At 39.9% G+C, this 17,285-nt stretch overlaps 1 protein-coding gene across 4 annotated transcripts in view; it reads left to right on the top strand.

The window, feature by feature from the left end:
* The window catches only part of FGD6 (FYVE, RhoGEF and PH domain containing 6), a 108,175-nt gene that overhangs the window by 78,310 nt on the left and 12,580 nt on the right, over positions 1–17,285 (top strand). For 3 of the 4 annotated variants that reach the window (XM_027591643.2, XM_027591644.2, XM_027591645.2), the window contains 6 exons: positions 7,031–7,081; positions 8,619–8,677; positions 8,761–8,832; positions 9,541–9,609; positions 10,114–10,197; positions 11,161–11,240. In XM_027591643.2, coding sequence (XP_027447444.1) covers positions 7,031–7,081; positions 8,619–8,677; positions 8,761–8,832; positions 9,541–9,609; positions 10,114–10,197; positions 11,161–11,240 — 415 coding nt within the window. Of the gene's footprint in view, positions 1–7,030; positions 7,082–8,618; positions 8,678–8,760; positions 8,833–9,540; positions 9,610–10,113; positions 10,198–11,160; positions 11,241–11,352; positions 12,341–17,285 lie in introns of those variants that run through there. The other variant, XM_027591646.2, reaches the window with a different exon arrangement.

Raw genomic sequence — 17,285 nt, forward strand, 5'->3', positions numbered from 1 at the left:
GCTGTTCTTTGGGTAGAAAAAAAATATACTTATCTCCCTAAACCTAAATTTGCTCTTTGTTGATAATCAGGATGGTAAGAACCAAATATGGATAAGAACTTCTGTAAGTGGGGCTTGACTGTGCCGAGACTGAGTCTAAGCAAGTCTAAGTGACTTTTGCTTGGTCTGACCACATAGTAAATACAATTAATAATTGTGTCCTTTCCTATTAGGATATAGAAGCTTTATGAGACCAAAACCTTTTCCTGGGATGCCTGGGTGGCTCAGTTGGTTAAGCGTCTGCCTTCAGCTCAGGTCATGATCCCAGTGGGGCTGGGATTGAGCCCCACGTGGGGCTCCTTGTCGGCGGGGAGTCTGCTTCTCCCTCTGCCTGCCGCTCCCCCTGCTTGTGCTCATGTGCTCTCTCTCTCTCTCCCCTTCTGACAAATAAATAAATAAAACATCAACAATTAAAAATCCATACTACCATTGCAAAAATAGATCTACTGATTGAAAAATAATTATTCTATTATTAGAATAGGTAGGTAACTTAAAAAACACCCTGTTAATAAGAATCTAATTTATGACAAAGTAGCAAGTATAAGACAGTAGAAAAAGGAAGAACTGTTTATTGAGTAACCTGTTAAAATTTGAAAAATTAATTCAGATTCGTATGTCAGTGGATATACTAAAAATCAAAATATAAATAGAGCACAGAGGATTTTTAGGGCAGGGAAAATACTCCGTACAATACCATCATGATGGATAAGTGTCATTTTATATTTGTCCAAACCCATAGAATGTACAACCCCAAGAGTGAACTGTGGACTATGGGTGATAATGACGTGTTAATACAGGCTCATCAGTTGTAGTAAAAGTACCACTCTGGTGGAGGACGTTGATAATGGGAGAGGCTGTGTATGTGAGGGAACAGGAAGTGTGTGGAAAATCTCTGTTCCTTCTCCTCAGTTTTATTGTGTATGTGAAACTGCTCAAAGAAAGCCTTAATTAAAATAAAAACTAAATATAAAGCAGTAAACTATAGTAAAAACAGGAAAAAATAAAATGTGTTATTTATTAAAACTCTAAGGATCGAGAAAGGAGGAGACATGGTTTTCTTTTTTTTTTTTTTAAAGATTTTATTTATTTATTTGAGAGAGAGAGAATGAGAGCTAGAGAGCACGAGAGGGAAGAGGGTCAGAGGGAGAAGCAGACTCCCCGTGGAGCAGGGAGCCTGATGTGGGACTCGATCCCGGGACTCCAGGATCATGACCTGAGCCGAAGGCAGTCGCTTAACCAACTGAGCCACCCAGGCGCCCAGGAGACATGGTTTTCTAAGCCCAGAAAAATAAAGAAATTATAAAAGAAAATACTGATACTTTTCCACTATTCTAATTTTTTAAATTTTTTTTAAAGATTTTATTTATTTATTTGACAGAAACATAGCGAGAGAGGGAACACAAGCAGGAGGAGTGGGAGAGGGAGAAGCAGGCTTCCTGCTGAGCAGGGAGCCCGATGCGGGGCTCGATCCCAGGACCCTGGGATCATGACCTGAGCCGAAGGCAGATGCTTAACTACTGAGCCACCCAGGTGCCCTTTTCCACTATTCTAAATAATAAAAACATTATAAAGACTTAAGGTACAGTCAAAATTAAAAGATAAACATTCATTAGAAAATAGTAGCAAATATGAAAAAAATTGCTTTTTCACTGAAAATATTAAAACTTCCATAGATATATGGACTAACAAAGGAGCAAACAGTTCACTCACAAAATGCATAATAAATACATAGTGGCATCCTCTGAATCATAAATATCAATTAAGACAAGTTTTCAGTTCCCCCTACTACATCAGCAATAAAAAACTGGATTTTAGAAGTTTATGAGGATCATTTTGGTGAAATTGATATTCTCATGTCTTTATTATTTTTTTTAAGATTTTATTCATTTATTTGACAGAGAGAGACACAGCAAGAGAGGGAACACAAGCAGGGGGAGTGGGAGAGGGAGAAGCAGGCTTCTTGCTGAGCAGGGAGCCCAATGCGGGGCTCGATCCCAGGACCCTGGGACCATGACCTGAGCCGAAGGCAGATGCTTAATGACTGAGCCACCCAGGCGCCCATCTCATGTCTTTATAATGACATTTTAAATTGGTATATCCCCCCTTTGGGAGGGTTTCTCATGATATATTTATCAGTACTTTAAAAAAAAACCTTTATTCTCACTGATCAGGAAATAGTCTGACCTATGGAAAAAGACAAATATATCAAGGTACTGATCAGTGCTACTTATAATTAAAATGATTACACAGTTTATTATTCATTTATTATTATTCAAGCCTATTAACTTTCAAGAGTATGAAGGGCATTATTTATAGTTATGCGTGGTCAATAGGTATACAGCAGAATCATTATGGGCAAATTAGGATATATGGCCACCCTATTTACAACAGCCAAAACAAGATAACTTTAAAATGACCTAAAAGTCTAATAGAATACCTTAAGTAGCAAATAATATATCCCTGTCATGGGATAGTATTTAGCTACTCCTGTGGGGAAAAAAAAATATGTGGGCTAGAATACTAGAATGGGCTATAAAATCCTATGTATTATTAAAATTATGTGAAATCAAACATTTGTAAAAACAGGAGGAGATAATTTTAAATCATAGTTATTTTAGAGAGATGTGCATGGTTTGAGTTTTCTCCAGTATTTAATTTTCCAAATTTCCTATTCTGCATTTTAGAATTTTTTTAAAAAATATGCTTCATAGGGACGCCTGGGTGTCTCAGCTGGCTAAGCATCTGCCTTCAGCTCAGGTCATGATCCCAGGGTGCCGGGATCAAGTCCCGCATCAGGCTCCCTGCTCAGCGGAGAGCCTGCTTCTTCCCCTGCTTGCCACTCCCCCTGCTTGTGCTTTCTCTTTCTGACAAATAAAGTCTTTAAAAATATATATATGCTTCATAATATATTAGAATGATAATCATTACAGTTTTCCAATCTGGTCCACCCTACTTACTTCATGTATGAGGATATTGACACACAGAAACGCTACAGGGCATGGCCAAAGTCACATGCCTCGGCTAGAGGTAGCTGGACGGTTAAGAATCTATCCTCTCATTCCCAATGAGGGCTCTTGACCACTTTACCGAGCTGCCTTGAAAATGGCAGCAGTATGTCTTGCAACATAACACTTGACCTTTATTTTTGGTATTTAAAATAATCTGTACTCTGTTTCAGAAGTCAGGCTTGTTCTTAGGTGCTTCTTTTAAAATTTGAATCTTTGACAAAGAAGCTTATTGACTAGACTTACTTTTCTCTGGATCCCATAATTCTGGATGTGTCACTGATGTCATTACATATTGAAGGAGGAAAGACGAAATGTGGGTAATACAAAGGAAGACACGTCCTCAAGTTCCCAAAACGCTTGACTTTGGAACATTACTGTCCTGTATGCTCCATTTCCTATGTACTCTGCCATCGACCATTTCTCAGCATGCAGTCCAGGAATCTGGCGGGGTGTTGTTGAATTAAAATGTCCCAGAATCTCACAGATGACTCATTTTTAAGAAAGGTTAATGTACTTCTGAATAGTTTTCTGCTTTAAGTTGATTATTTTTTGATTAGGTAATCAGGGTGATAAGGCTTACTAGGAATATTATTTTTATTTTTTTATAAATATATAAAACTTATTATTATAAGTTTAGGCCTCTCAAAAGATGTAGCATTTGCTATGTTCTTATTCTTTCATTCCGGGCCTCATATATGAGAACAAAGTTAACTTGCATATCTCTTGAGGCACATGCTGTGTTTTGCTTAATTTTGTGCTTCTAATGGTGATGATAGGGGTTAATTAACTTTTATTAATCAACGATGCCACCTGGTGGCCAAAAGTACATTTTATGGCACCCATGCACGCTGCAATCAACTTTTTGTCCTTTGATATAAATAACCTTAGCAGCATTTGAAGCATTTTTTTATTAGTGAAGCTTTTAAAAATGCCTAGTTTGGTTTGGCAAAAGCAAGAAAGTCATGGAATACTGTAAGTCTAACATGGCACATCGAAATGACTAGTCTGTTGTCATTGATTCTCAGGAAACTCATGCAAGATACTTGGTTCTAAATGGTACGAAGTAAGAATTCCCTGTGACTAACACAAGCGTGTCTGTCTGGTCTCTGTACCTGGATTTCACCTGGGTTGTAACAGTCACTGAGGCACCTGGTGGTTTCACTGCTCCTCCCATCTGACTCAGAGGCTGATCGGTCACATTCTTCTCATTCTGCAGTTAAGGCACTGAGTGATTCTGAACTGAGGGGGTCATGGTCTTGTCTTCCTGGAAAAGGTAGTTCTCAAAATGATATCCTGCAACAAGGTGCCCTGGAAATATAGATGGGTGGATGGATTCACTGGAAAGTTGAATTTCTAAAATTCAGTTTTGGAAAATTGGATTTTGAAAGTTGAAATTTAATTTGGCCAGGAAAGTAAGCCTAACTCCTTTACTTCCTTGGTTAAAAGCATGATTTTGCAACACGTTAGTGGTGGGTTTTCCCCTCAGCTCATTTGTATATTTCCACTCTGTTCCTTAAAGTTCAGGATAGCAGGCAGCAGCTGAACTTAAGCTCAGGGAAAGAAAATGAAACTCAGAGGCTTATCAGGCTCAGCCCCATGATTCTGAGGTCAGTATTTCCTAATTTGGACATCTTCCACAGAGCTCTCTTGGTTTAGAGAAATGTGTCCATTTGCTTGGGTATATTTCTCTATTAAAGAACAAAAGTTGAAGACAAAGTAGGAACTTGACACGAATCTGATACTTAGGTAAATTTGCTTTCCTTTCCACACTCTTCACCTCACCAGAGGCTTTAAGGAACCTCACTCTTGATTAATGAGACAGCCTAGGTACGGAGAACATGTAGGAAGAAGAGTATGTTTTTCTCCTTAGCCCCATCACTCTCGCAGAAAAGTTAAATATTTGGACTCACCGAAGATGGCTTATAAATGGAATGCATTCTGAGTGGGGTCAGAGTGAAATTAAGTTAATTTTTCATCTCCAGGTGAGGCAAAGTCTAATGTGTAATCAATGTATTTTGTTAATTTTTGTGGTTTTCTTATCCATGTGATTTGTAGCGTACTCTCCAACTTGTGCATTCAGATTGCTTTAAGAGCTAAATTGCTTGTGGTGGTCTCCAGCAAGATTGAATTTACCCGTGGTGTCCTCATACATAGTGTCTCTCCAGGGCTTGTTGCCGGGGGTGGATAGACATGTGCATGTCTAGACTCATACAGGTTCTTGTATCGCTGTCTCAAAGATGTACAGAGTTTCAACAGTGGGGTGTGTGTGTGTATGTGTGTCATCTGTTGAGTTTAAAAAGCTGACACTAACATCCAAGTTTCCCTTTGTGTCTTTGAGCATGACTTCATCAATCCATGGCATGAAATTATACCTGTTCCTGGAGATTGATTCTGATAAAAGTGCAGTCTCTTGCTATGCCTTTCCTCTTTTAATTTTCTCAACTCCCACTGGCATTAAGATTGGTTTCAGCCTTTATTGCCTTCTACCCAAACACAATCCTGGTCTAAGAAAATTATTTATATTTTTATTCATTAAGCATTTCTTGTCCCCTGTATGCAAAAGCCCTGGCTAAGTGCTGCCAGGAATAGAAGGATGAATCAGATATGGGTCCTGCCCACAAGGAGCTTTGAGTCTAATGAGAAAATGATAGAAGACATAAAGTAACTACTGTAATCTATTATTCAAAGGGAGAGAATATTTCTTTCAAATGGAAAGTTTGATAAGAGAAGAGGAATTTGAGATGAACCTTGAAAAATAGTAGAATTTTTATATGCAGAGACAGAGAAAAGGATTCAGTAGAAGGGAACATTAGAGACAAAGAGTATGGAGCCAGGGACCACATGGGAAGCATTTAAGGCATTATGCTGAATCAGACTTTGGTCAGAACAAAGGGCCTGTGTTAGGTAGTAGAGAAAAAAATCAGAAAAGTCAGTGGGGATCATGTAGTGGGGGGAATTTAAATTCCAGGGAACAGAATTTGTTTTGGGGTGTGTGTGTGTGTGTGTGTGTGTGTGTGTGTGTGTGTGTGTGTGTGTGTGTGTGTGTGTGTGTGTGTGTGTGTGTTTGTTTTTTGGTTTTTTTTTTTTTTTTTCAGAATTTGTTCTGAGAAGTAATGGGAAGCCATCGAACATTTCTCAACAGAGAATGAAGTACCTTGAGATCCCATGGCATTCCTTGCTGTTAAAGACTTTTAAAATATAACCTATTGCTTTAATTTTTTTCTGTATTATAAGAACTATTATATACCACATAGCTTATTTAAAGACCATCTTCATCGAGACCACAGTTTCTCAACTGCAGCCCTATTGACATTTTGGGTCAGAGAATTCTTTGTTGTAGGGCTGTTCTGTGCATTTGTAGGATATTTAGCAGCATCCCTGGCTTGTAGCCACTAGATGCCAGTAGCACCCCCTTTTCCGTTGTGACAATCAGGAATGTCTCCAGACATTTCCAGATGTCCCCTGGTGGGCAAATTCGCCCCCATTTGAGAACCACTGCTCTAGACGTATGTATTGTATTCCTCTGCTGTTCTCTGATTGTTAGACTCTTAGACTGACAAATCCCTTAGGTGTTAAGTCTATTAATGCTTAGAATTTTGTACTGGACATACATCTGATTTGAAATTAAGGCATTTCATCTTTGTTGGACTAAAAGTGCTGAACTGGGCATCAGGAGACCTGGATTTCTAGTCCTAGCTATGCCACAAAGAGGTTGTGGTTTCGGTGAGACCCTGTGCTCAGTAACCTGATATCTCTTAAAAATGACCAGTGTGACCCCTGATGCTCTTTCTACCTCTTAGCCTGTGTCCTGATTTCAGATGCATCTCAGCCTTTATTCTTTCACATTTTTAGAAAGTTAGCACACATTGAACTAGCACCTATGTTAATCAACAAGACTGAATGACATATTGAATAAGAAAGATGAAATTTTTTTTCCTTTGTGCTTTATTTTACTAAGTAATATAATCCTTTCCCTCTTCTAGATTATTTGAAAAATCTTCTAGAGGACTCTGGAGATTACAGAGACACTCAAGGTAAATAACTTTCATGGTATTAATATGTTGCCGAAGTTCTTATATTACAGCTGGCCATGGGACCCAGCATTGTCTGGAGTGAGGAAGGTTCCTTCTTTGCACAGTCACTCTGTGCCAGTGGTAAATTCACTTTCTCTGGATGACTGTTGCTTTGAAAAGCAGGGATTGAACCAGTTGATCTGCTAGGTGGTTTCAGGCTTTAAAATCAGAGTCCGTGAAGTGATCAAACTATACAAATCAAGGATAAGGTCTAAAATAGCACATTCTGGACTGTTTAATGCTGGACAATTGCCTTACCACCCTTCTACCCCTCACCCCTAGTAGCACTTATAGGAAAACTTCCATTACAATACAAGGGACTCATTGATATTCACAGGTTAATCCAGTGTGTGTGTGTGTGTGTGTGTGTGTGTGTGTGTCTTACACACACACACACACAGAGATTAATTCTGTTCAGGATAGTAGTGTTTCTTTCAGTTTATCCCCTAAGTACCTCTTTCAAATGCTATAGGTATATCACTGGCTCTAATTTGAAGTCCATGTCCACCTCATTAATTTTATGAGTTTTTATCACACTTCTTGTGCATACTTTATATTTTCAGATTACAAAATGGAACAAGTTTTTAACCCATTTTATAGAGATTCTTATTTGTTCTCTTAATCATTTTACTTCTACTTCTTTAACATCTTCTATTTGCAAGTGTTTCACCCTTTTTTTTTTGGGGGGGGGAGAGCAGGAGTAGGGGGAGGAGCAGAGGGAGAGGGACAAGACGACTCTGCACTGAGCACAGAGCCCAACTCGGGGCTCGATCCTACAACCCCGAGATCATGACTGACCCAAAACCAAGAGTTCGCTCACAAAGTAATGCATGTCATTTCCTAAGGCCTAGTATGCTTCTTTGTGGCATTTCTTCCCTCTTGGGATCAGACTGAGAGAAGGCAGTTAAGCCCTGACCCTCTAAATCATCACTTTTCATAGTTCTGGTTTCCTATCCCAGGGTACCTCTCTCCCAAGGCAGTTCATACTGGAATGGTCCTTAACTTCCAGGTGAAATCCTTTCCTTATCCTTGTAAACTTCAACAGGATAATCAAAGCTCAGCACAAAGCAAGCCTGACATTCATACTGTTGATAATAATGTCTCCCTTAAAGTCTTTCTTGGGCTCATTTTTTTTTTTTAAAGATTTTATTTATTTATTTGAGAGAGAGACAGTGAGAGAGAGCATGAGAGGGGACAGGGTCAGAGGGGGAAGCAGACTCCCCACTGAGCGGGGAGTCGATGTGGGACTCGATCCTGGGACTCCAGGATCATGACCTGAGCTGAAAGCAGTTGCTTAACCAACTGAGCCACCCAGGTGCCCTCGGGCTCATTTTTTTCCTGAGTCCTGTTTGTCCTTCGCTGTTGCCCTCATCAGACCTCATCGTCCATATTTCTGCCTACCCCAAGTTAACAGAGCTCCTCCAGTGGCTGTTGCTACCAATTCTCCGTCTTGCTATTTGGACTAACCTGGTGTTCCTTCTGTTTCTGTACATTTTAGATGCCCTTGCTGTCGTTATAGAGGTTGCCAACCACGCCAATGACACCATGAAGCAAGGAGTAAGTATCTCGATTTCAGTGGCTGGCATAGTGTTGAACCTGGGGGCCCAGGCCTTCATATGCTACATATTCTCTTTCTATAGGACAACTTTCAGAAGCTCATGCAGATTCAGTACAGCTTAAATGGACACCATGAAATAGTGCAACCTGGACGGGTAAGTGGTTTAGACTGCCTTTTGCAAATTTAATGCAATGCATTTAGACACCTTTTGTAGCTGTTTTGCATTTCAGTTATGAAAATAGGTTATTATTTGTTGTTGTTACTCTCCACTGACCTGATCTGGATCAACTCTAAGTTCATTCTATCCATTCAAAACATTCGTGATTTAAGTCACTGTGACAAAAAGTCCAATTCAATTAGGAGAATGGCAAGGGACCCCACAAAGTATCTGATTAAATAGGATCATTTTATTGTGTAATACTAACTGACCTCACACAGCTTTAAAGACAACTTCATTTAAAATCTTTAACGTAAGAGGGGATTATGAGGGGAAGGAGAAAATTGGTGTTTTGGTGCTCCTTATAGAGCACAAAAATGGCCTAGGGAATGAATTCAGGAAAATTACAAAATGCAATTGTCAGGATGTTGGCTGTGCCTCAGGATCAAGTACACGCTCAGTCAATTACATTTCAGACCACATAGTACCCCTGGGACCAATCCTGGATTTATGAAACTCTGCCGGCTTCTCCAACTCCTTAAAAGGTTTAAGAAGAAACCATGACTATAAAAAGTCACATGGAAATTATGTCCACCCAATCCCGCCTCCAAAAAAAATTCTGGAGTAAGAAAGTTGAAAAAAAATTATATGCATATTGTAGTTGTGTAAGGTGGGACTAAACGGGCATTTGTTTGGATGAATCAGGTTTTTCTCAAAGAAGGAACTCTGATGAAGCTGTCTCGGAAAGTCATGCAGCCCCGAGTGTTTTTCCTGGTAAGTGGCATTGTGTGTTTCTGATGAGCCAGAGGAGGGGATAATTGCCTAATAGAAGGAGACATTTGTATATGATAGATAAGCTTACACATTCAGAGAGTTTTAGTGGGATCTTTGGCTGACTGTCTTGCTTACTTGCATTTCAAGTATGGGGAAAAAAGTTCTTTTATAATGCATAGCCAGAAAATTATTTCCTTTTTGAATTCAGTTTATGTCATTCCTGACTTAGGAAAGTTGATTGTAATACTTTAGTGGTATTTAGAATTCAGAAAACATATCTGTTACAGAACTGGGAAAGAAAGCACATTTTCTAGAAATTGCCTTTTTATTAATAATTCTAATGAAGCATTCTGGGTGGCCTTGGTTTAAGCAGACATAAGTGTTTTTGTTCAGAGAAATTTTAATAAAAAAGTAATATTTTTCCTTTATTTCAGTGTCTTATCAGTGTCTTGGTAGCTGACATTTGTTGCTTTACTTCATTCTATGAAATATTTCTACTTTCAGTTTAATGATGCCCTGTTGTATACAACACCAGTGCAGTCTGGGATGTATAAACTGAACAATATGCTCTCGTTGGCTGGAATGAAGGTCTGTGGGTCTGTTAGAAGATATTTATTTTCTTAACCCAAATATATTTAGAGAAGAAGCCCTAAGATAATCATCTTTCTCACATCCTTGACTTTTCTCTCTCCCTGTTACCATTTATGTGTTCATTTATTCATTCATTAGTCATTTGTTCACTCATACATTTGTTTAATCATGAGGTATTTATTGAGAACTATAAACAAAACATGGTAATAGATTTGGTAAAAAAAAAAAATACAAAGATGGATTGAATCATGATTGTTTTTGTTTCTGCCTTACCCAGTCTCCCTCCCTCCGCCCAGGAGCTTAGCAACTAGTTGGGAAGATAATAGACAGTAATAAATATCACTGTGAAGTTTCAGTTAACGTTTTGGGGAGTTCTGGGGCGCCTGGGTGGCTTAGTTGGTTAAGCATCCGACTCTTGGTTTCAGCTTGGATCATGATCTCAGGGTGGTGAGATTGAGCCCAGAGTCGGGCTCCACACTCAGTGCGGAGTCTGCTTGAGATTTTCTCTCCCTCTCTGCCCCTACCACCCCCTCCTTAAATAAATAAATAAATAAAATCTTTTTAAAAAGAAAAATTGGGGGGAGTTCAGAAAATAAGGAATGTGCAGCTTTCGGTGGGACCTGGTGGAGGAGACAGGGAGAATTGAGGAAGTCTTTGGAGGAAGAGCCACGAGCCTTAAAGAATAGGTCACATCTAGCCACACTGAGATGTGGGGAAGGCATTCCAGGTAGAGGGACTAGTGTGAGCAGAGGCCTGAATGTGGGAAAGTTGGGCCTGTGTGTATATAGGCATTTAACTCTGGCACACAAGAGCACATGAGGGAGAGTCATGGTACCTAAAGTAGAGGATGGAGGTTGGTGATGGCTGACAGCAGCCAGGGCATTGAGCAGTTTTAGCTACGCTTCAGCGATGAGATTTGCAATAGGCTAAATTTGCTCAAACTGTTTTACTTTCTTTAAGGTCAGAAAACCCACCCAAGAAGCATATCAGAATGAACTAAAGATTGAAAGTGTAGAACGTTCCTTTATCCTCTCAGCCAGGTAAATTTCTAAAATCTATGTGTGTGAACATTTGCCAGTATTACTGGGTCATACATCTCCAGCATTTTTTACATTTAGGTTAACTACTACTTTGTTTTTTCCTTCTTTTCAGTCCTAAAACCATGGAGTTTATTCTTGGCTTACCATGTAGGTAAAATATCTGATTGGTGATCCAATAATGTGTTTGAAGCACAAAAATAAAAATGTTCCTGTGAAGAGAATAATAATGCTGAAAAGTGCCATGCTGATCTTTTTTTTTTTTTTTAGTGAATACTTCAAACTTTTACAATAGTACCTAATGTTTTTAAAGACACCTAGTGCTTTATAATTCACTAGGAAGTTTTCACGTAACACTGAAAGGTCATAACAAACCTGCGAGGTACGTGTCATCTCACTAAAAATGAGGAAGACTAAGAAAAAGTGAATTGCTGTCTTCATGATACATAGCTGGCAAAATCAGAATACAAATAGAAATTTTTTACTTTTAAATCTGTTGTTATTTATGATACCACATTGCCTCAAAATGGAACCTGCAGTGACTTACTATGTGTACATCAAAACATATTGCCATTATTTAAATCAAGTGCCAAGGAAACCAGAAGCTGTATGACTCATACGTGTACATTACTGAGTTACTGGCCAAGTGGCAGAAGTTAATGTTTGGCAGGATTTGGCTGGTGTTGGGAGAACCAACAGCCACAGCATGTTCCACTGCAGGATCTGGATAGCAAGTCTCAGCAGCTCTCAAACCTAACCTTTAATGTAATAAAAATAGTAGCAAACACTTATGTAGCATTTACTTTGTGCCAGGCACTATCTGAAGCACTTTCATTCATTAAATCTTCATAACAACCTACTAAGGTGAGTTTACTAATTTTATACCCATTTTATGGTGAAAAAAGCCACCCAACTATTAAGTGTCAGGGCCAGGATTTGAACTCAGGCAGCCTGCTTCCCGCTGTGTCCGTACCAATAAAATCAACTGGAATTCTTAGTAGCAGCTGGAGTCCTAACTGGAGCCATTTATTACCTGGCATCAGGTACAATGCTGAACTTGTCATTATTTTCTCTTTTAATTTCCATGATAATTAGGAGGGTAGGTGTTGTCTTGACCTTCCAAATGAGAAAAATACAGGCTCAGAAAGGTTAAATAACACATCTAAGATTATACAACTACTAGGCAGTGGAGCCCAAATTTTAACCTAGGTATATCTCAGTGGAAGTCATGCTTTCAACCATTATAATATTGCCTATGTCCATTGATGTCAAGGACTCAGACCAAATGTCTGACTTCCCATAATCAGGACAAAAGCAGCCCCCTGGGTCATTGTTATTCTTCTGAAATGGAATGGCCACTGTGCCTGATACCAGATCTGGGGATGAGAAAAGACAAATAGGCTTTGTTCAAGGTTTGTCAAAAGCCAACTACCAGCCAAAGCAAGCAGGGTCTGGGGGATACCGGGTACCTGAAGCATCCTACAGATTAATATTTGGAGAGTGATGGTAAACTCTTGGTCACCTGGAACTGAGACCCTTTTTTGTTTGTTTTGTTTGAGTTTGCAGTGTCTGGGGGGTACCTGAAGCATCCTACAGATTAATATTTGGAGAGTGATGGTAAACTCTTGGTCACCTGGAACTGAGACCCTTTTTTGTTTGTTTGAGTTTGAACAAAAGTGCAAGGAATATCAAGTCTTTATGCAGCAGGCTCCTAGCAAATACTTAAGCTTGGTTCTTAAAATCAAGAAAGTGACTTTCAAATATCCAGAGAGAAAGTACCTACAGGAAAGTCAGGTTTTCGGTTGCACTTAAATATCCTAACTAAAAATATGCTTTGGTAAAAACAATTACATTTTATTAAAAACTAAATAATTACGAAATGATGGTAAGTCCTTTTCTCTTTGGTTGCCATTCAGGTAAATATGTGGATGTCCAGATTGGCCTCTTAGACCTTAGTAAGGTCTTTGGAATTTTATGTGTGATAGGAAACCATCTGAGGGTCTTAAACTAAGAATTGGTATGATCTCATGTATATTTTTAAAAGAGGACACTGGCTTCTTTGTAGAAGGTAGACCATCAGAGACTAGTTTGGAAGTTGGGAGACCAGGTAGGAGGCTAGATGATGCTCTCTTGGACTAAAATGGTAAGAAATGGTCAGAGTCACGTAGAGTTAATAGGATTATGATGGATTGAACGTGGGTTCCGCAGGAAGAACAAGAAAACCGGAAAGTTCTTGATTAAGGGAGAGTAAATTTCCAAGGGAGGATTAAGGTGGCCTGGGGGAAGGGAACTGTTGCATGCTGAATGCCTCCCCCCAACCACAGCGAGTGGGTACGGTATAACCTGATTTCCGTCCATTTGCCCTGTCCCCCACCCCTCCAGAGCATGGCATATCCTGCCAGCATGGATCTGCTTATTCTCCATGCATGCCAGCCTACCTCACATCCTTCTGCCTTTTGCACAGGCAGCTGCCTCTGCCTGGAATTCATCCCTTCGTTCAGTAAGTAATGTGGATCCTCTGCCCTAGGCCAGGCATGTGCCAGGCATCAGGATAACATGGAGAATTAAGAGGGCCCTTCCTTCCCTGACCTTGCAGTCTGTTAGGGAAGACATACGCTTAGCAACATGTCAACACAATCAATTATTATTGTGATTAAGGAGTACACAGGAAAACTACCCGGTGCTATGAGGCTGTAAAACAAGGAGGCTTGAACTACCTTTGGTGGAGAAAGGGCAGTCAGAGATAGCTTCCTGAAAGACCTGCTGTGTCTGTTGAGTTATAAAAGATAAATAAGATTTGGATAGCAAGACAAAGAGGAAAGGAAGGGGCTGCTGGTCATTGGGAATAATGTGTACAAAGGCCCTGAGGTGGAAAGGGCATAGCAGATTAGAAGAACTGAAAGACCAGAATGGCATGAACATAGAGAATGAGAGGGAAGAGGGAAGAGAGCCAAGGTAAGCCTGGAGGGACAGGGGAAAGCTGAGGCAGAACTTGTGGATTTTGGTCTTGAGCCAAAGAACCACAGGAAACCACTGAAAGGTTTGTACCTGGGAATGATGTGATCAGATTGGCCTTTTTAAAAGTTGGTTGGTAGGTGGAAAATGGTTTGGGAGGGGAGGTAAAGGAGATGATTAATTGGACAGGGGTTGAAAGCCAGAGGCATTAAGAGCGAGTCTCGGGGCGCCTGGGTGGCTCAGTTGGTTAAGCGACTGCCTTCGGCTCGGGTCATGATCCTGGAGTCCCGGGATTGAGTCCCGCATCGGGCTCCCTGCTCAGCGGGGAGCCTGCTTCTCCCTCTGACCCTCCTCCCTCTCATGTACTCTCTCTCTCTCTCATTCTCGCTCTCTCAAATAAATAAATCTTAAAAAAAAAAAAAAAAGAGCGAGTCTCTGGCTCTTAGCCTGTGCCGGGTAGTGGTGCCATTCCCTGTGATAGGGAATGCCGGGAGAGGAGCAGCGTTGGGCGAAGAATCAGGAATTTAGTTTCAGATGTGCGTATCGAACATGAGGTGCCTATCAGTCATGGAGCCATCAGGGCACCTGGGTGGCTCAGTCGGTTGAGCGTCCAGCTCTTGATTTCAGCCCAGGTCTTGATCTAAGGGTCATGAGTTCAAGCCCTTAGTTGGGCTCCAGACTGGGCATGAAGCCTACTTTAAAAAAAAAAAATGGAGCCATCAGTGAGGCAGTGCCTGTAAGGATCTAGAGGTAAGAAGGGAGCTCAGACTTGGCATATATTTGGGAGTCATCAGTTTAGAGAAAATAACCAAAGCTAGGAGGCTGAATGCAGGTGCACAGAGACTGTTGAACTCCTCAGTTCTTCCAGTCCTAACATACTCATCCCCTCTGCAGAGCTTTCCCTGCTACCTAAATAAGGTAATTTACTGCTTCTCTGTTCCTCATTTACCTTACCTTTATTGTATCATGCAGTAATTACTTGTTTTTGTGTCTCACCTCAATTAGATAGAGCCCTTACAAGTGGTATGTTTTTATGTGAGATTCGTGACTGAGTACCTGGCCTTCGGTTGGCTCCCACTAAATGCAACTCAGATGAATTGAAATGAAGTGATGTGGCCTTTAGACCTCAGAATAGCATTCCACAGTTACACAAGGAGTAAACAGTGTGTCAAGATCTAACATACCAGAAACCCTTTCTATTGGAGGTTTTTTGGAATGCATCCCCATCAATGGGAGAATGGTGCTTATTTAATACAAATTTGCTCTCTGGGTAATGTACACATTCCATAAAGAAAAGAATACTTGGTTTAACTGCATTTTAAGTGAGTTTAACTGAGGAAGGTGCTGATTCTTCTGCTAACTGTGTTACAAAAGAAGACCTAGAATGTCTCCACTCAATACTGCAGGCAAATGTGTGTGGTCTATGAGAAATGTGTTATCAAGAGCTGGTAAACATTGTTTTGGCAGATCCCCACACAAGAGAGAGCCAGGAATGATTAGATGAAAGAACAGCATATGTGACATGATTTGCACAGTCAAATCACATTCCACATGCTCCCAGGGCTCCAGAAAAATAAGACGGCAATTCTCAAATTAACCATCTGCCTCTCTGCTTTCTTTTACCTCTTCCACTGAAAAGAGAGGAAGGGGAGAGAAAGGGAGGGACAGAATTATTTTGTGAATGTTTACTTGGAAGCTTAAGCATATATTCTCATAGCGTAATTCAGAGAAGAGAGATGAATGACACACGGTGGTGAAGGGTTCAATCTTTAGCCACATTTGGGTCTGATACCAAGTCATGTAGGCTGTTGTCTAAAGCAAATTGTCTAACATTTCAAATCCTCAGATTGCTTATCTGTAAATGGTGCTGGTTGGTGATGGTGATTGTGATGGTATTGGGGAAAGGAGCTGTAAGATCCAGTATGTATTCCGTGGGGTAGCTCTGAGGATGAGATGTGATGACATTTGCAAAGCATTTAGCACAGTTGGCTGACGTGTAGTAACTTGAATAAATGGCAGCTAGTTGGGACAGTAATGGTAGAGTGTTTGGCTTAGAGAAATAAGAGCTGTTCTATTTGATTTTTAAGATTCTGCCACAATAATTTTTTTTCAAAGTATTTCAAAACTTAAGATTAAGATTGCTGCCATATAATTTTTTTTTTACTTAAGATTCTGCCACAATAATTTTTTTTCTCAAGTATTTCAAAACATCACAGATATCAGGTCATTTTACTCCGACATATTTTCAGATGCCTTTCTAAAACAAATAGACATTTCCTTACATAATCATATTCCATTATGATAGATTTTATTTTATTATGAGAGATTATTAAATTCTGTCTACACACACACACACACACACACAACCTAAAATGTGCCTCTCACTCTTGAGTATTCAAAACTGAATGTGCTGATGATACCAGCAATGATTTGGAGTCACCAGAGTTTTTTTGGGAGGAGGTGTGGTTACAATAAAGCAGAACAAGAATGCCTTTTTCTGAGCAGGCTTTCCCCCTATTTGGCCCATCTCTGTCTGTATTTGAACCCTGTAGCTCCTTATGACCTGAGGGTAGGAACAGAAAGCAGGATGGGCTGAGTAGGTAGGGGATTTCCCTTGTTACCCACTCCCTAAACATCTGTCTGTGGTACCAAATATACGTTTCCTTTACTCCAGTGCCCTTTCTAGAAATTTTTAGTAATATTTAGTAACCTAAAAAGAATTAGTATTCCATGTTGTAAATTTGGATTTGAAACTTGATTCCTTGGAATATTTTTTAAATTCTACGATTATATCTCAGGAAACTCCCTGGTTACGTAAATAACCATAATTATTAATTGACTAGCTCTTAAACCAAGCAAAAAAACTTCCACATTTAAGAGACTTCAAAAGTATAAAGCAATACTTTGGGGAAGAAAAAAACCATTGTATTTGCTAAAATGCCATGTGTTCTTTAATGCCTGCTCTGATTATTTGTGCTTAAGAACCTCAGAGCTCCTGCCTGTGACTAGCATTGTTGGGGAAGGTGGTGGCATCTGTTGCCATGGCAGGAGGAAGAGAAGGAAGAAAAAGGCAAAGAATAAAAGCTGACATCT

This window comes from Zalophus californianus, chromosome 9, assembly GCF_009762305.2.
Source record: "Zalophus californianus isolate mZalCal1 chromosome 9, mZalCal1.pri.v2, whole genome shotgun sequence".
Classification (NCBI taxonomy): Eukaryota; Metazoa; Chordata; class Mammalia; order Carnivora; family Otariidae; genus Zalophus; species Zalophus californianus.